The 19852-nt window shown below is 46.5% G+C and overlaps 1 protein-coding gene across 1 annotated transcript in view; it reads left to right on the top strand.

Annotated features, from left to right (window-relative positions):
* vegfc (vascular endothelial growth factor c) overlaps positions 1 to 16691 on the top strand; it is a gene marked incomplete at its 5' end in the record, with an annotated part of 32432 nt that extends 15741 nt beyond the window's left edge. The window contains 4 exons of the mRNA XM_080836748.1: positions 2212 to 2351; positions 10644 to 10747; positions 13997 to 14318; positions 16198 to 16691. Coding sequence (XP_080692874.1) covers positions 2212 to 2351; positions 10644 to 10747; positions 13997 to 14318; positions 16198 to 16306 — 675 coding nt within the window. The 3' untranslated portion in view covers positions 16307 to 16691. The remainder of the gene's footprint in view (positions 1 to 2211; positions 2352 to 10643; positions 10748 to 13996; positions 14319 to 16197) is intronic.
* Positions 16692 to 19852: the final 3161 nt, after the last annotated feature.

The raw sequence follows: 19852 nt of genomic DNA, 5'->3' as shown, positions 1-19852 counted from the left end.
CTACTCCGTAACTTAAGTCACATGTGCCCATAAATTCAGTTACCTGTCCAACCATTTCACCATGCTCTTCATCTAGGGTAGCAGCCTCAGATCGCTTTTACAGGCCTCCCGAGCCCAGTCTCAGCAGGAGGATGAGCAGCCCCCCGTGGGCTAGCTGTAAATGTCACCGTAAAGCTGCTTTTACAGGGCTGTCCGCCCCACCGAAACCTCACCGCGGCGACAGGGTGAATCTGAGAGAGGACAGCTCATCAGGACGACATAACTCATCCTCTCAGGGCAAAACAAAAACAAACAAATGCCACCGTCGCCGCCGGGTGGCTCAGCAAGCTCTTTCAGGCAAGCTTGCAGTATGTAGCCTACTGTTTGCAGATTTCCAGTAACACACCCAGAGACCCTAAACATGTCTACCATGGCTGGAGTTTGTTTGCTTTTCTATTGTTCTTAATTAGCAGTAAGTGTAAAGTAGCTGTCAGATGATCTACAGTAGCCAGTGAGGTGGTCTGATTTAGACCATCCTGAGAAATCTATTTCTCAGTCTTTTCATGCGTACAGCAGTGCACAAGAGGGTGTTCCCCTCAGATGGATGTGTGATAAGCCACTTGTGACGCACCTTGTGCGTAAATGTTGCCTGTTAGAAGTTGGCAGACAGTGAGAGAGAGAGAGAGAGAGCGACAGAGAGAAAGAGAGAGAGATGGCCAGGAAGACTCCACCATTTCCCTTCCCCTCCCCTCCTAGAAGGAACATCGGATTTTGACCTACACGGAATAAGAATGCCATGAGTCCTCAGACTGTTATCCTTGGACACGTGCGCAGGCACACTTCGAACCACACACACGCAAACACACACTCAGACAAATATCCAGGGAGATGAAAGAGTTTTGAATCTGGGAGCTGGAGTGAGCTGGAGTGAGCTGGAGTGAGCTGGCGTGTGCCAGGGTCTTTGTGGCCAAATATTAAATCCAAACAAAAAAAAGACCATGCTTTTGTGCCAGGGCATGCCAAGCTGTGCCAGTTCTAAGGCCGTACTACAATGGTACAGGAGCAGCCTGGACAGGGTGGCTCATAGGGTACAATCACAACCTGTAACTGGGACATCAAGGGGAGGACAGGACAGAGGAACCTTTACTTCTACTGTCATATCAGTGATGCACAGGACATACTGTTACATTTCATGATGTTTAAGTGGTTAGGGGGCCCAATATTTATCTGCTTTACATGTGGTAATTACACTGAAGGTTATACAATCATGATAACATTTTAAATGATGACAGACATTTTGTGGCAGTGAGAAAAAAAAGTGCGTCTCACTGGATATTCTTGGACAGCATATTTCTTTTCCACAAATACACCCCTGAGTCTACTCCTGCCTCTAATGAATGACTGAACCTTGTCTTCATGAACTGCTGTGCCGGAAACGCAATGCATCACTATGAAATATCCTCTTGAATCCACTCCATTTTGACACTCTCGTGGATGTTTACTATTTCATGAAGGCCCCCCCCCCCACGCCTTACAGCATGAGAGTTGCCAGCTCCATCCCTGCATGTAGAGTGGAGCCATGTAGAGGTTAAGATAACCTGTCTGTGAGGGGCAAATGAAGGCTGATGAGGCACTCCCTCCAGGCAACATAGGCCTTTCATCAGCACAGCCTGCAAACATATCGACTAGCCAGCGGCAGACATAGCCGCACCTCCTCGAAACAGAGCTGTATTCCATTCCCCTCAGGCTAGCTTGAAGTCTGAAGGGTTTAAAAATGTTGACAAATCAAAGCAAGATTAGTGCGCTCTCTGTTGTACTTGTGTGCGTGTAAAAACGAAATGCCTCGGGTGAGCGTGCTGGCCGCTGTTGTGTTTTCCAAACAGTCTCGTTAGGAGCTGTGGTTAAGTGTTTGTATACACTGTGGTTTTAAGAGAGGAGATTGTGTGTTTGCAGTTTCACAACATGAAGAGCTCAGGCCCTCTTATCGCGTGGCTTTTGGATGTAATCTGGAGTCCTACAAGTCAGCCTAATAAGCTTGATGTGGTGTAGCAAAGAAAGAAAAGCAAATCTATGAAGTCTATGTGAAATCTTTTTGTGTCGTTTGGTTGATAAGTTATTTGCAGTGAATGTGATCATTCAAGAATGTACCCTTTTGTTTTCTGTCTGTAACTTTCTCTCTCTCTCTCTCTCTCTCTCTCTCTCTCTCTCTCTCTTTTTCTCTCTTTTTCCCAGCTGTTTGAAATCACAGTGCCGATTAAACAAGGTACTAAGCCAGTGACCATCAGCTTTGCCAATCACACAATGTGCCGGTGCCTTTCAAAGCTGGATGTTTACAGACAAGTGCATTCCATCATACGCCGGGCTCTACCAGAGTGAGTGTACTTTTTTATTCTGACTTTATTGTTTATTGTTTACTGTCTTTGAGTTTAAAGACTCTCTACCTCTTTAGCTAATTCCAGTTCATAAATCACTCCATAAACATTTTACCAGACTGCACAGCCATCACCTCACTACAAGGAGTTTTAACAACTCAAAAAAAAGTGAGAGTACCCTACTGTCAGAACTGGGCAGGGCACAAAGATATTGCAGATACCACAGAATGCTGACCAAGGCATGCCGCCCACATATCAACTAGGGGTCAGCTCACACATTGAGAAACCAAACAAGCTGTGCTCCATTTCGACACCCTTGACCAAAAAATCTCCAATTTCTCTCCAAGATCTCCCACCCCCAACCCCCTCAGTTTTCCAGTGACCTCTGGATCCCAGTATTCTCCCATTCCCAGAGCTGTGTGTGTGAGTCTTGGATGCCGGTGACCCTAATGGCGTACAGTAGCGCTGCTCTGTGCTCACAGGGATATGGGCTTTCATACTGGCCAAGTTTAGGCGGACACCTTTTTTTTCCTGTCCCGTACTAGAGCTTCCCAGCCATGTGTTGTTATGAGATGCTATACAACAGGAATTCCCAGTGCGGGACAACAGGGGTGTTAATGAACTTACCATCCTGTGTTCGGCAGGGCTTGATGAACTGTGCTTTAGTCATTAGAGGTGTTTAGGGATAGAGCAGGGAGGCATTGTTCATTGTGTTTGTATGGTTATAGTCACACAGTGATGGTGGGCCGTCTCCCTGTCTCTTTCTCTCTCTCTCTTTCTCTCCCATCTCACATGAATTATAGACTCAATCACCACTGCAAAGGAGGAAGGAACAGCCCAGAAGTCTAATCCTTTTTGCTTTGTCTTTTAGTAACCGTTTATGTGCCGCTAGAAGCCATAACCTTGCCCGCTCGTATTCGCTCTCTGTCCCTCTATTTCAAATCAACAGACACATGCACACATACACACAGACACACACACACTTGCACATTTGGCCCACGCTCCAGCTTTGTGTTGCCTGCCTATGAAGCTGCTTACAGTAGTTCATGAAGCGTGTGTGGGTGTTTACTGTTTCCATAACCAGAACAAGAGTGGCAAACATATTACTTCAAGCAGGCCCCCTTGAATCTAAGTACAGAGGATTTTACCCAAACAGCTGCAGCAAAGATGTAAGTAGCTGAGCAACTCGTCCTGTCAGCAGCACAGCCTCCTCAGTCCATGACCTTAGCTAAATGAGTTCCGGAGTGCCATGCAATAGACAGTTACGAAAAAGATGATGGGGTCATGGAGAAGCTATGCACAAGCATGCAGAGAGAGAGAGAGAGATAGAGCGAGAGAGAGAGAGAGAGAAAGAGGTACCCGGGGTGCAGAGGTGTTGGCTTCGATGTGCAATCCCAATTGACTGGACTTGAGAGGTGTTTTGAATGGAGAGAGAGAATATCCCTGTGAAAACAATGCACAGTCCAGTTGAACACAGCCCAGAGCACATATCTGCTGCATGCCGTGCTTTTGAGTCAGACGAAGCCTGGCCGTATTATGAAATATCAGTCTGTTTCCAGTCAGTGAGGCTGCTTTTACATCCACCCGTCTTTTCTCTGCATCTCTGCAGCTTGTTTCGCAGTGGCATGTGTTGTGTAAATGTTTACTGCAGTGCGTGAGGGATTAGCGCTTTTTTTGTCCGTTCATGCCACGCGCCGGCATGCCTGGACACGACGCACCTCATAAACATCTTGAAACCCCAAAACGTTGTCATCAGAAACAAAAAGAAGAAAAAAACTGAAACTTGGATGCCTAACAGACTGTGTCGCAAAAGAGCCCCCAGCAGTGGCTAGGACAGTGCAGGGATACAAGGCCAGTTAGCAGTGCGATCGATCCCAGATGCGCCTGTTGAGCAAGGGCCAGACAATTACAGCATCGCTCAGAGATCCACAGCAGACATCAGGCAGCCTATGCAGAGACAACCATCTGACTGACTGTACTATCTTGGTTTCGGGGGAAAAAAAGAACAGCTCGATGTAGGATGGTATTTACCGTTGAAGTGTTTATGCCCTGTTTTGGCCATGGGCTTTTTTTTTGTTTTTTTCCCTTTCTGATTTGCTTTGTCTCTCTTGTTTTGTATGTTTTGTTCTCGTCACTTTACGGCGGGTACCAATTGTGTAGATCTTTCTCACAGGATAACACTTTTGGGACTTTGTTGGTGTCAACTCCCAGCTTTCCAAGAGGTTAACACTTACACTCGTGTGCATGTTTATTCGAAAGCCTTTTGTTAACACCCATGTCATTATGGGGCTGTCGTCGACCCCAGAGTGCACCTTTCTGATGCATGAGGGGGATGAGGTAGGCACCGGTGGGAGCAGGGGCTTGATGAACGACTCGGGTTCAAACCACCATTACTCTTATTCATCGCTGATCCCCATTTCAGGGTAGAGAGCTGGGTTAGGGCAAAAGGGGAAGAGGGGCCCGTTTGATATGTATTTCATATTTCAGTATCATATTCACTCCCCCAGCCCCTACCCCAAACTGTCTCCTGTCGTAGTGATTTGCAATAACAGAAGTGAGGGGGGTCTCGGCATCATACCTCTGTGAGACCTCGCATAGCCAGTCCTCGCTTAAGACGAAGCAGATGTGTTCCTACTCGGAACAACACAGTAAAATTGTGTTTTTCTTTGGTCGACACTCACACTGGCTTCGTTCCTCTCTTGTTCGTGTTTCTGGGTGCCGCTGGCGAGAGAGTCACTGGAATGGGTTTCTGATGCTCTTGTTTTGTTCCCAGGAAGCGCATGAATCACGGATTACAGACCCCTAAGGTCAGCTGCTTTGCATATTCAGATGGAGTTTCTAAACTGGACCCATCTCCATCTGATGGGCACATTAACTGTGATAGCGTTGTTTGATTGGGCTGGATGTGATTGACTCACACTGAGACTTGGCCAGTGTGGACAAAGGTTTCAACAGTTCCCTGAGCCAAAAGAAATCAGACTGTTGCTCAGTGAGACACTCAATGAGGCAAAAGGTCAAGCTGGTGCCACTACAGGGTCAACATGATGTACACAGTCCCTAGACTTGGTCACTTGGCAATCATACACTGTTACATACTTAAATATTGAGTTTTTATTTGCATGTCATTCTTTTATATATAGAAACTGTTGCTGCTATATTAGCAGTAGAGGCAATGTTTTTTGTCCTCTTGTCCTAAACAAAATAGGCTCAAACACAGTATCAGCAGAGTTCGTCATAAAATCTAAATATGTTAAAGCTGGTTAACCTGGCACTACAAATGACACAGCTTTCAGAATACCTGTGATTTTGAACTTTTGTGACAATGCCTTAATCCACCAATCTGGCAGATGAGATTTGGAAAGGATGTCAATAGTAGATTCTCAACTATATGTGAAAAATGATGAAACAGAAATGTGAAAGCATCTTTGAATAGCGTTGTTATCATTTAGAGATCGTAAGGATCTGTTCCCCCACCTCTTTCATTTTCTATCTCTATCTCTCTCCCCGGCAGGCTCCGGGCAGATGGCCCCTCCCTTATGTGCTGAGGTTCTGCTCATGGTTTCTTCCTGTTAACAGGGATTTTGTCCTTGCCCTGGTTCAGGTCCTGGGCTCTGTAAAGTGCCTTATAAATCTTTACAGAGATTTGATCATGAACATTCAAATTCCTTCTTCATATTGCCCAACATAGATAAGAGGTGACCGATAATCCTTCCTTCGTTCAAAGGGGAGAGGGCAGCGGACGTGTGACCGCTTTATGTTCTAAAGCCGATCAATCACTCCTGTGGAAAATTCTGCCCTCATATAAACTGTAACATTTGATTACGGCATAGTGACTCCTGCCAGACACTCACCAGGGTGGTCCACATCTACCCCGACTGCTTAGGTGCCAATGTAATTCTCAATGTAACACTCTCTCTCTCTCTCTCTCTCTCACACACACACACACACACACACACACACACACACACACACACACACACACACACACACATACATACACACACACACACACACACACACACACACACACACACACACACACAAATTAGCATTGCCATTAACACATGCACACAAGCAATCACACACAGAAACTTTTTTACCATTACTTTGGGCAGGCTCTGAAGCTAAAGATGATAATGCACGTGAAATCGCCTGTTTGCTTTATCTAAGGCAGGCTGAGAATATTGCTTCAAAACATTTATTTTTAGAAAGCATGGTCATACAATGGTAATAAGGGGCTGGTAATAATTAGAAGGAGCTGGCAGGGACTTTCACACCCTCTGTTCCTTGGAAATCACTGTAGTCCTCCCCCTTGAGGATAAACAAGCCATTATCCTGGCTGTGCATCCCATCTGTTACCTAAGCTGAAGTTCTGGCGTGGACCTCAGCATCAGGCTCTGGGTGGACGGCGTTTAGCCTGTGGCTAAGAGCTGTTTAAATGCACAGCTTCATGAGCCATGGTGTTCCTGGCATCTGGAGTCACATTTGCATTATGGACCGTGGTGAATTTGGCCTGAACCAGGTCTGCATTGATTAACTATAAATATTCTCAAGTCCCCCTGGCAAATTTGGAACGAGGTTGTACATCCTTTTTTTTTTTGAGGCAAAATGCAAATGAAACTCATGCTCTGCATCCTCCCAAACTACACACTATGAAAGGAAGATTGGGATTGAACAGAGTGTTGTCCTTCCTAACCACCCAAACAGACATTCAATTTTTAAGGTTTTTATTTATTTTTTTACATTTCTTGCCGAAGCATCTGATTGATCTGCTGGTTGCTAGCCACAGCCTTCCTAACCTAGTTTAGTGTGACACGTGCATTTTAAGTTTGTGTTCTGTCGGCATCTCTGACCATTTAGACACCTTGTCTGTCTGAACAGACACGGAAACGGTCTGTTTCGAGTTATGGGAGGTGGGTGCAGTGCAGCTTTGCATGTTATTCATCAGGTAACTTGTCTTCCTCAAAACAGAGAACATGTCCCCCCCCCCCCCTCTTTTATTTCTGTTGAGCAGGAATGTGTTTTTTATTCGAGCCACTGAACATGTATGGTAATTGGAGCCCCTGAACATGTATGGTAATTGAAAACACTTTGACAATTCCTCACATGTGTAGCTTGCCACTGAACCATTTCAGGACGACTTTGCCAATTTGTTTTATGTCATGGTGCCGATAGCCTGGTTCTGCTTTTCTAGATAAACAACCCCAAACATTAATTAGGCTCACATCTTTTAGCATTGTAGCATTCGAAAAAGGACTGCGCTCCAAATCTAAAGCAGAGCTCAAGCGCTTTGTACCCTGTGCCATTTCAAGGGGACGTGAATGCTATCGGTTTTGAGGGAGCTTTTGTTTTCTGCTTAGGAGCACAAACACCACCGTTAAGAACACACACACACACACACACACACACACACACACACACACACACACACACACAAACACATTGTGCTCCCAGAAAACCGATTAGCAGCGTTTCTCATCCTCTCAGAGTGCTGGCTTGAAGTGATGCATGCTTTTGCAGCTACCACAATTTCCAAAATACACTCCACCTCCCTCCTGTTGCAAAGCAGTCCCCTCTCTGTGTGCCCTCACATGACAAAACATGGCACATACTTGGACGGAGACGAGGAGGGAGCTGGGCAGTGAAAGGGGAGCAGCTGCGCTCACAGCTCCCTGTCCCCTGGGGGTGGCGCGGTAACCTGTGGATCTGCTAATGCCCTGACCATGCCAATGACCTCACCTTTAACCCCCACAACAAAGGCGACTAATGGCGCTGAGGTGGTAAACCTAGCTGCTACATCCGTCCTGTCTCTCAGGGGGGCATATTCCCTGTACAGTGTGAAGGGCAAAGGGCATTTCTTTCGAGGCCCATACCCTTGTGGTGCAAAACAGGCTGAGAGCAAAGGCCTGGGGCTGGACATCATGGAGTTGGGGAGGGGAGGGGAGGGGCTGGCGGACGGGCGGACGTTAGCCTGCAGAGAAGAGAGGCACATATTCAGTGTTGAAATGAGTGAGAGAGAACGATGGGGTAGGGAATGCTCATGGAGAGAGGAGAGAAATAGAGTGAAAGAGAGAGAGCAGAGAGAGAGAAACTGAGCTGAGAAAGAGAGAAGGGGGGTGAGGTCATAAATCACCATCAGAATGGGAAAGACCTGCTCCTTGTTTCCACAAGGAAACTGCCCACCTATTCCCTCCCCCCTCCCCCTCCTTTCTTTGAGAAAATCTCAGTCAGGTCTCTGAGGGCTTTCCTATGATTGGCATTTCCTCAGGATAGAGTCTGTGCAAGAGGATATAGCCAGAGGCCCATGTCTACTGTAGATTTAAGCAGGTCAGCTTTCAGCCGCCAAGCCACTGCCAGCGCTTAAACAAGGTTAACGCAGCGCAACAGAGCCCAACTGAGCCATAGAGAGATTTCAAGCGGGCTACAATGGAATTTGTTTGCGTGTGTGTGTGTGTGTGTGTGTGTGTGTGTGTGTGTGTGTGTGTGTGTGTGTGTGTGTGTGTGTGTGTGTGTGTGTGTGTGTGTGTCCGTGTCTGTGTCTGTGTCTGTGTCTGTGTCTGTGTCTGTGTCTGTGTCTGTGTCTGTGTTTGCGTGTGTGTGTGTTTTTTTTTTCCCTCCCCTCTCATCTTTGCACCTTAACACCATGTCAGAGCCCCTGAGGAAGTCATAGCTCAGACCCCCCTGTCTTCTCTCGTGAGCGACACACTCAAGAGCCGACGCTGTTATGAATTTTAGACAAATATGTTTTCATTACAGTAAACCTCTCACCCCGAGCAATCTTCCCTGACAATTCTGGGGGTGATTTCCACAGCTCCCTCTGTCTCCCTTTCTCTTTCTTTTGCTTTCTCTCTCTCTCTCTCACTCTCTCTCTCTCACTCTCTCTCTCTCTCTCTCTCTCTCTCTCTCTCTCTCTCTCTCTCTCTCTCTCTCCAAATGAGATTCTGGCCTGGATCCTCAGAAAGGACATGAATGTAGCTTTCCTGTCAAAAGGATGATGACCATACTGGTGAGCAACAGTTCAGAATGATCCCAAGCACACAGCGCCTTTCTAACTCCACTCTTTCTCCTCTCGTTTGAAATCCTCAAGACCTCACATAGGCCAACGTTTTTGCGAGCCAAAGAAACACAGAAATTTGGAGCACTTATTTTTGTGCGATGGAAGCCAGAGTAAAGTTTTTCTTGGTGTTGTGCTGTGGTTGGATTGCCCAGAGGCTGCAGCACCAGTAGTGCAAAGCCGGCTGGGTGATGGAGCGATGGATAAGACAGTGATATTGAAAAAGTCATCCAGGTCATGTGGACACAGATCATCTGCTCACCCGGCCAGAGCCTCTCCAAGCCTTCACATCCAGTCTGAGAGAAGAGAAACAGAGTTGTGGTTTAAATAAGCAAAGCTCAGGAGAAAATAGCACTTGCATGGAGTGAGTGTGTGCGACTGCTTGTGTGTGTGTGTGTGTGTGTGTGTGTGTGTGTGTGTGTGTGTGTGTGTTTTTTTCTTAATGTGTGCGAACTGCTTTTATAAGATACCGCAAAATGTTTAGCGCTACTTTTAAGAGAATAAATTAGTGCTATTAAAAACCTAATGGGTCAGACAAGGTGAAATTGCTGTTTGCTCTGGCAAAGCCACATGGATTAGCACTTTTAGGAGTATCGGCCCACGCCAGCCCCAGGGCACGGACCGCATAGATCCTGGAGGAGCCGGTGGAGTGCCTGTGGCCTGTGGTTTTATTAGAGGTGACCCGTGTGCCAGCACTTGCATGTGCTTTGTGTTAGGAGGGACAGGGCCGCAGGGCCAAGAGTGTCAAGCCCTCTTCCCCTGCTCAGGGGTGACGCCAGCTGACAGTTCCAGCAGAGAGTCCTCTCGGACTGAGAGCCATTGAAGTGTTTCATAATATCTCTCTGACCATGAAATATGTCAAATGAGCTCTGAGGTAAACATTTCTTTTTTTTGATTCGTTTTTTTTTGTGATGTGAAAAGAGTGTTGTATTACTCTGGAGAGACATGGGCTTTTGGAGTAAAAAAGGGTGTCCAAGACGAAGTAATTCCATGAATTTTGCCTATTATGAAAGCCCAGAGAATTCCTACATATTACTGTAAGGTTTGTCACACATGCTTCCAAAACGATGAGCTGTTTTCAGTCTGCATGAAACAAACACTGTCCAGGACCTGTTCGAGCAGCAGTCCTGCTCTGTCCTCTGCTGATAAATGGCTAATTGAGAGACTGGCAGATTTGTTCATGCTGCTCTGCACTAGCTACCGTCTGTCTACTGACTAATCACCCGTTTCCTCCACAGATGTCATGTGGCCAATAAAACATGCCCCAGGAATCACAGCTGGAACAATCGCCTGTGCAGATGTGTGCCACAACAAGGAGCTCCCCTCCGCCCCCCTCACTCTGGTGAGAGACTCACACATGTGAATGTCTGTGTGCATGTGTGTGTGTGCTTGTGTGTGTTTGTGTGTATGCATATTTAACTGTGTGCATGTGTGTGTGTGTGTGTGTGTGTGTGTGTGTGTGTGTGTGTATGTGCATGTGTTTGTTTGTGTGTGATCGTGTGTGTATGCATGTTTAACTGTATGTGTGGATCTGTCTATATTTGTGTATTATGGAAGCTCTAACCCTCCCACACTGTGTTTATCGCTTAGACTAAGTTGTGAGTGGATGCATTATTGGAGGTGTGGGAGAACTACCAATTACTTGGTGATTTGGTGAAAGTGTTGGTCATGTTCGGCATGTGTCATGAGTGTTTTATGGGGTGTGGCGGAGTGGAGCTACTGATAGCAAGACATCTGAACAGCAGCGGGCAATCTGCTCCATTTTGTCTGCAAATATATGCCAGGTTTTTGGCATGGTGGATACTCTCCGAGCCTCTGTTCAATTAGCCATCCTCCATCCCCTCAGTGTGACAAGAAGACAAGAGGAGTCCACATGGCAGTCTCTACGGGGCGTGTGTGTAAATGTGGCTGCTGCCTTTTGCAGCCAAGCAGCCTTTTGTGCGAGCAGATGTGGAAAACTCCCCAACAGGTTCCCGGGGCTGCCGCAACCAAAAACACAACACACGAGCGCTTTAGCAGTGGATGTGGCTTCTGAGAGTGCTGTGTAAACAAAAGTGGGATGGAGAAGGGGAAAAGAAATACAAATCCCAGAACTCCAGGATTCCTACTTCTGCAGTCCTCGGCTCCCTTGGTCCGGAAACACAGTGTTTGCCAAGCACTTAAACCTAATGGCCAATCAACTGCAGCCATTGTGTTTTTCATTAGGGGTGGGGGCTGGGGTAGGTGAATCCCTCTCTGGAATGTTGATTCAGCGGTACAGTGCTCTGGCTTTGAGGTAACCAGTGACTTTTTCGCCGGCCGTTAAAGTCATAAAACATCCTGTCCTCTCCAAAACAGATGTCTTTAAATCAAACCATACCTTTCCTGCTCTTTGCCTGTGACAGGCTACAGAGAGAGGAAAAGAGGGAGAGAGAGTGAGAGAGGGATGGGGAGGTGTTGCAGGTGAGGGAGGAAGGTCTGTGTTGCCCTACTGTTAAACTTTCCGCATCCAAGCAAGTATGCAAGCGTCCGCTAGGGTGACATGGAAAATGTGGCTGCAGACAAAGAAGCCAGAGGTGGAGGCTCAAAGGGACCGGGCATCTCAGCCTTGAGTTTTACAAAGAGAAACCTTAAAACATGCACATATATCTATTTATATACATTAGGGGACAGAAGATGTATGGTGTGTGTGTGTGACATGGGGAGCTGGCAGGTATGCATGTGTATGTGTGTGAGGGAGGATTTGTGCGTACTGACTTACAGCATTAGGAACATAAGTGCTGATGCCTGTGGCATCCCAGTGCTCTGTGAAAGCTCTCGAAACAATACATCACACAGGTCACACAATATTTTTCAACTGAGGTAATGCTAGAAAGCAAAATGCTCGTGAAATTAATCACTGTCAGCCCCCACGTGAACATGGCGAGATGAATACTGGACTCGTTTGTCTTTGTTTTGGATGCTGCGATTCACTCGATCTTCTCACTGGACTAATTAGTATGCTGATTCACCCTCGAAAGTGTAAAACTATACCCAGCTAAAAACAGGCTTGATTTTGTCGTTTCAAAAGATGATAGAACACCCTTCAACCCCCAGCCCCCCCGCCCCCCCATGCAGTCCACAGGTCTCTATCTCGACCGATTCAAAGATGACTCCCTGTAGACATGAGGAAGGAGGGTAGGGAGAGGAGTGCGGTCTGACTCCCTAAACCTGAAATGTGTGTGTGAAATTAGAGGAGCAGAACAGAGGCTCCAGCAGAGTGGAGGACAGGCCTGGGTGAGACAACCACAGTTCAGCGAAGGGCGCCCACTGCCCCCATAAATTAGGCTGTGCACCCTCAAACTCCCATGGGCTGTCAGCTCCAATGGCTCAACTTTAAAATTCTGACAGGGAATGCACTCATGCACACACACACACACACACACACACACACACACACACACACACACACACACACACACACACACACACACACACACACACACAAACACATTCACACACTGACATGATGGACATGCAGTGTAGGCCAGGGACCACACTTCTATATAAAACACAGGGAAACATAACAATCCCTCTTTCTCACACTGTCACACACACTTACCACATCTTCAGTGAGTCATGTTAGGGTAGATCCGTGCTTTGACATCTGTGGTGATGGGAAAGCCATCAAGGCCCCTGTTTTGAGATAGCCATGCAAACATGGGTTGAGGCCAGGAAAAACCGACCCGCATCGCATTACTTTACAGTAAGCGGGCTACAGCTCCCCAAACAAAACATTCACACAAAGTCCCTCAGACCACGCCGTGTGATCAAGCATAGACCATGCTCATTAAATATATGAAGAATGACATCTTGACCTCTTTACGAGATGTTGTGCTACCACTGCAATAATGATGAATCAACAGGTTGAGCATGAAGTTGTGTTTTCCCTTCAGTCTGAGGACCCACACAATCCACAAGCCAGAGGGAAAGGGATTGCTACATTTGCTGAACCCTCTATGGCAAGACCAGCCTCTGTATCCATGTCATCAGAATCAGAGTTTGCCTGACATAAAAAGGATAAGCAAAGTCATGGCAGTCATGCAGGGCAATCTGTTAACAATTATAAGCCAAGAACAAGAAAATAAACAATCAGAAGAGAGGAAGAAAATAAAGAGAGACAAAATAAAACTGATAGCAAAAAGTAAAAAGTCGAAATTAGCCGTCACATTCAATGGTTTGCCAAGAAGGAAAACAAAAACATGTGTTTGTGCCACAGGGGGGAAGTGCTTCACAAGGAATTCAGAGTAGGAATGTACTTCAGTAACTGTTTATCATTACGTCAAACAACAACTGTTGCCCTGGATGCACTGGCGCTGGTGGTCCACTTACATAAGCGCAAAGAAATGCCAGAAATTCTACACTTTCAGGAGGGGGGGGGGGGGGGGGGGGGATTCTTAGCCTCTCTTGAGCTAAGAGAGGGCATTACGCAACACAAGTGTGACTATTTTTAAAGTGTGACAAAATGCTGATTGTCTGACTTAAAACCAACAAGCACAAGAAAACACAAACATAGCACCCAAGCCTCCGCTCAATAACATGACGTGCCATGTCTCTCCCCCTTCTCACCCAGAGCCTTTTGAGCCAGACATCTGCGGGCCAGACAAGGAGCTGGACGAAGAGACGTGCCAGTGTGTCTGCAAGAAGCAGCCGCGTCTGGCCAACTGTGGGCCCCACCACTACCTGGACAAGAACAACTGCCAGTGCACCTGCAAAGTCCCGGCCTCCTCCTGCGGCCCTAATCAGGCCTTCAACAAGGACACCTGCCAGTGCTCCTGCGCAAAGGTGTGCCCCAAGACCCAGCCTCTGAACCGCACCAAATGCATGTGCGAGTGCACCGAGTCGCCCAACAAGTGCTTCCTCAAAGGCAGGAGATTTCACCAGGGCACGTGCAGGTAAGATTCAAACGTTTTGTTTGTAAGAGCGTTGAATAGCCATACTTCAGTATGTCACAGCAGACAAACGCTAAAAAATAGGACCATTCACAAAAAAAAGCAATATGAAGCCATCCTAGAGGTTAAAGTTCCTGGAGTGAGATGTAACCCCACTGTTTCTGACTGCAATGAATCTCTCTCAGCATGAAAATAGCATGTGGAGGAACGCTGGTGTATTAGTTTAGAGGGCACTGTGAGTTTGCGATCATTATTACTGATCAGATTTCTTTTGGGAAGAGATGGCTTAATCCCTTGGAATCCTCAAGGATCACATGCTGTCTGTACATTGCCAAGCCGCAGAAAGAGCTGTGTTGCGCCAAATATTGACAGCACATGATACTGACCGTTTCAGACAGAAATCCATTACAGCTGGTTTTGATCAGTTTCCTCTTTAACACGCAGCCAACCTAAGTATAAAGTAATGCACGCAGTCACAAATTCAAAAAAAGTTAAATATAACATTTCTCCTCTATAATTAGCCTCTCCCTGAAGACTAGACAGACTAGGGGGAGACCTGGAAAGCCATTATGTAAAGAATTAAAAAAGAAAAATGAGACCAAAGGGCGTGATGAAATGTTATGTTCAAAACCTGAAGTGAAGCTGTGTTTCCACTGACACCTTCAAAATTGAAATCACCTGTAATGGGCATGATTACCTATACAGGAATGGTAAACAGAAGCTATTAGAAGCTATTTTAAATCTGTCACAGTGGGTTTATATAGATATTACTAACCTTAGTTTATGTCCTCAGAAAATACCTTATTGTGTAAAAACTCTCCCAAATGCTTCAGGTTTTCAAATTTTTGTATAGTGTCACAGCCCTTAGAAGTTGCACATTGCTGCAAGACACTCATGCTTGATTCTTTTTCTTAAAGTTACTGATATCTCCTTAGTTAATGCAGGCTCAGCTTCAGGAGTATACCTGCACCCAGCAGCTAGGTGAGGCTACTGAAATGGCAAACTACACTGAATCATGGCAGCCTTTATGTTAGATCAGGCGGTCGGTGTGCAGGCGACTGTCAACGTGCCCTGCTGTAAAAACTCTCCTTTTGCAACACAATTCTGTGAAATCGGTCCAAGAGGGAGCACTCCCTAATTACCGCTGAGGCCGCGCCTCCTTTTCGTGCCAGCCGCTTTGTGGCTTTGTGGCACCAGCACCTAGGTGATCTGCAAAACACTTTAGTCAATACAGCCTCTCTCTCTCTTTCTCTCTCTCTCCCTCTCTCTTTCTTCTTCTCTCTCTCTCTTTTTCTCTGTCTTTCAGTCTCTCTCTCTTGCTTTCGCTGTCCCTGGCCTTGTTTTGGCACTGACCTGTGTAAGTGATACAGGTACCCTTAGCCCTCTCCCTGTGGCTGTTTCACTGCTGTTCTTTTCTTTTCTGTTGAGTTCTCTGCCGCCTCCATCCTGCAGAGCCGGCGCCCTCCTCCTCATTAAAGCTGATTTATGCCGTGCACACCGCCCTGCAGATTGGATGTCGAAAAAAGCGAGAGCTAATAATGGCAGGCGAGGTTCAGATTCTGACTGTTTTATTGGGTCCCTGGTATCGAATACAAGCCGCCCGAGAGGGTGAGAGTGGGAGTGGAGGGACGAGCAGGCCAACCATTAAATCCAACCCCAAAGTTACTGCCGTTTCAAAGAGTAATTACTTTAACTTTAAGGCGTAATAAAAAAAATCAATGACATTGCCCAAGAACTCACAAGTGCTTTGGTATGCTTGGGTACGACATATTGGCAATTGAAACCACACACAAGGTTGAGGGAGAGCGTGGGGATGGGGTTGGGGAGTGTTAAACAATGAAATGGATAGCAGTAACATTTCTTTCCCTTCATGTGCTCACAGCTGCTACAGGCCGCCGTGTGAGGTGCGGAAGAGGAGGTGCGAGGCAGGTTTTTACTTCAGTGAGGAGGTGTGCCGCTGTATACCCACATACTGGAGGAGGCTGGACTGAGGCTGATGCTGTACGCCGCTGTTTCAATCAGCCAATCAGACACAGGGACACTGGCATGTGGGACAGTGCGTGTGGGCCGCAGACTATCGAATGGACACTTTTTCATGTTTGGAATATGGAGTGGGTCAACAGAGACTGAACACACAGATTCAGATGGCTCCCATACCAGAGGAGAAGAAACACTAGTGCTAAAGACTTGAGGATCCCAAGCTCGAGCCATGGTCTTTTTTTATGTTGTCAATTGATTTATTATTCGTATGTGTCAGATATTGATTATATAATTTATTGCCACTAAATATTATTGAAACTTTCTATGTTCATAGCAATGTCAATCTTTCCAAGAAAATACACTGTGATCAATATTTTTGTATCATGTGAAGACCCTTAAAATAAAATCTAAAGTTGTATTATATATAAATATTGTTAACTTATTTCTATGCCAGTTTATCCTATTGAAAAGTAGTACTGAACTGTAAATAATGTATCCATCATATTAACATTGTACTGCAACCTATATCCTTTCTTTAAAAAAAAAACACTACCTGGATGTTTGTATTCTTTGGCCATTGTCACCCAAATTAGAATGTATGTTCTGATATTTTATGCATTGGACTCAGAATGGAGGGGTTGTAGTTTGGCTCGGGGACAAATGCTTGGCTCAGCCCCAAGCTTTGTGTGCCCTTCAGAGAAGCAGCAAACCCATCATCACTCTTCACAGCATGGCAGAACTATGATATAAAGTTTCGAGGACTTTTGAAATACTTGGCATCCTCTGCTTTCAGACAAGCCCTGAGGACAGGCTCACCACTGCACTGTCTTGCTGTCCAAACCCTTCTGGTCTGGAGGCTCTGAAGTGATGGCGGTAACAGACAAAGCCCCCGAGCCAGACTGTGATGCTTCATGTGAAAACGGGCGTGACTATGACATCCTTCTTTACCACATAAAAAAAACCTCCATTGGTCAGAACATAACCAGCAGAAATACATGTGCATGGAACATAGCCTGCCAGGTCGCTCAAGACGTGCAGAAGGGAGGCAGGACAGCCATGACTGAAGAGGAGCAGGAGCTCTGGGGAGGGGGGGGGAGTGGCCTGGGCTTATATCTGTTGGAGGGCCGGCAGAGTGATGTTATGGGGGGGCCGTGAAGGCTTGGCTCAGGCACGTGGCGTGGCCCTGGATGAAGACAGAGAAAGAGAGTAAAGAGAGAGAGTGCACAGATGGCGCTGAATGGATGCATCAATAAGAGTGATGTAACTCCCACGGTCCTGCCCGACACTCACAGGGCATTCTGGTAAACACACTGTAAACAGAATAAATCACCTCTGTTTCCCATCCTGTGACTGTGCATCTGTGTTTGTTGAGGACTGAATGTTTGTGCATGTGTGCATGTGTGCATGCGCGTGTGTGTGTGTGTGTGTGTGTGTGTGTGTGTGAATGTGTGTGTATGTGTGTGTGTCTGTGTTTGTCTGTGTGTTTGTGTGCGTGGTTTGCACACTTCCCTCTTTTTGTGGACCCCCACCCTAACCCGTAGACAACGCACAGCCACCCATGACACCAGTGACACCATAAATTCCTTGCACCAGACACAGAGCTAAAGAGACATGGTTTAAGCCAAACTTAAAACCAGGTCCTTTGTTCGGAGAAATATTTACTCACCTTGTGGCCTCTTTCTATCCCCTTTCTATCCCCTGCTAACCCCTCAAACACCGCACTCCCCCACCACCCCACAACATTCTGACATTTTACCCTTCCCTTGTTCCATGCCTTCTTGGGTCCAGTTCACGTGTGAGGTCACACTGTCGACTCTGAAGTCAGCCGCATCTGGAACGTATTCCCTGCTTTACCTATCCTCCCCATCCTTCTTCATTTCCACACATCCTGTCACGGCACGGCTACATGTGTGCCGCGGAATCTCTTCTCTTGCGGGCGCCGGAATAGGCATATCGCCGCAGCGCTGGCTGCGCTGAGCTCAACTGCGCATGTTCACCCCTGCGAGGAGTGTGATAGAAACTAAATGCGAAAGGCATGCGTGGACCATGAAGCTTGCTGCGATAACCTGAAACAGTCCCCTTGAAAACATAGGAGACAGCGCACATTGTTCGGGTAGCGGGGGAGCAAACTATATGGTTGGGCTCCAGACGACCGGCTAGTGAGGTCAGCTGTCTGCTTTCCTTCCAGTCACGTCTGAGGACAAAGTTTACACTGTCTCAGATTAAAACTCCACAAGGGTCCCAGGTTGTGTTTGTGTGTTTTAGTGAATAGGAAACAAAAACACTTCTACAAACAAGAACAGGCAGACGTCAAAATAAATGAGTATCCTGTTTCCTCCATTTGACCTGCTGTAACTCCAGACTTCCAGCAGGTTTGTTTACACAAAATTGAAATAAGCACTGGATGAAGTACAAACGCCTTGCAGAAACTGGGCTAAAAGACGAATAAGATCAATTTCACTGTTGTCCAAAACCTTGCATTTGGCCGAGACAAATTATAAAGGCCTATAAGCAAAGTTTGTGGGCCAGCCTTAGTGTGTGGTCTTTGTAGACATAGCCCCATCATTGAAAACGTATGGAAATGGTATCATCTCTGAGCAGGTTGCCACACCCAGGACTTGTACACTTCAGCACACCTGGGGTGCGTTAGGGTTTGTGTCTGCTAGCCTGCCTGCCTGCCTACCCTTCTGTGAACACGAGCTGAGCTATAGCCTTGGCCGTACCATAGCCATTATTTATTGTTCTGCACTTAACCCCACCAAATGTAGCCAGTGGGGTTTTCAGAGCAGGCAGGTGTGCATTAAAGAGGGCCTTAAATGGATAAGGGTGCAAGAGTTAAAGCACTGAAAGTACTGTCCGATATGGCTTCTATAACAGTGTGGTTGGTTTGATCCAGAATACCCCAAAAAAGGGATTTATTTTGCAGCAAAGTATATTGACTGTTTATTCCACAACACAGGCATCTCTCCCTCTTTAGACCCCTCGCTATATTATTTCCTCAGTCTCTGATAGGGGCCTTGCTCAAGATGCGAGCAGAACTGGACTGGTGTATGGGATTTTTGTAGTTTAAACATCGGAACCCATTTTAATTCGGGAGAGTGCTTTCTAATTACCACATTAGAAAGAATAAACCCATCCAAAAGTCTGACATGTTTCAACACGCTTTCATCTCCTGCTTTACCGCACTTGTACAAGATCACTGAAACTTAGCTGCAAATCTCCTGGGCTTTACAGAATAGGCACAGAAATTAGGCCACACGTACACTGACAAAACGTATTCATGCAACTGGTATTCGATGGCAGGATCCCTTTGAGCTGAAGAGTGTGGGTTGGTCTTAGAGTCGCTATAGACTGTGCTTTGCCTGTAAATGCCTGCTTATTTTCACAGCTGATTGCTCCATCTGGTTCTCCTCCTCTCCACCCCATCATAGACGAGGGTTGGCAGTCACCTTAGTCCTGCCTTTGTGTGATTCGTTCTCTCTGACTCACTCTCGCTCTGACTTTCCTTTTCTCTCTCCCTTCTCCATATTGCTCAAGCATTCAACCACTTTTCTTTG

This window comes from Sprattus sprattus (genome assembly GCF_963457725.1).
Source record: "Sprattus sprattus genome assembly, chromosome: 4".
Lineage (NCBI taxonomy): Eukaryota > Metazoa > Chordata > Actinopteri > Clupeiformes > Clupeidae > Sprattus > Sprattus sprattus.
This window is presented reverse-complemented; position numbering and strand designations above follow the sequence as displayed.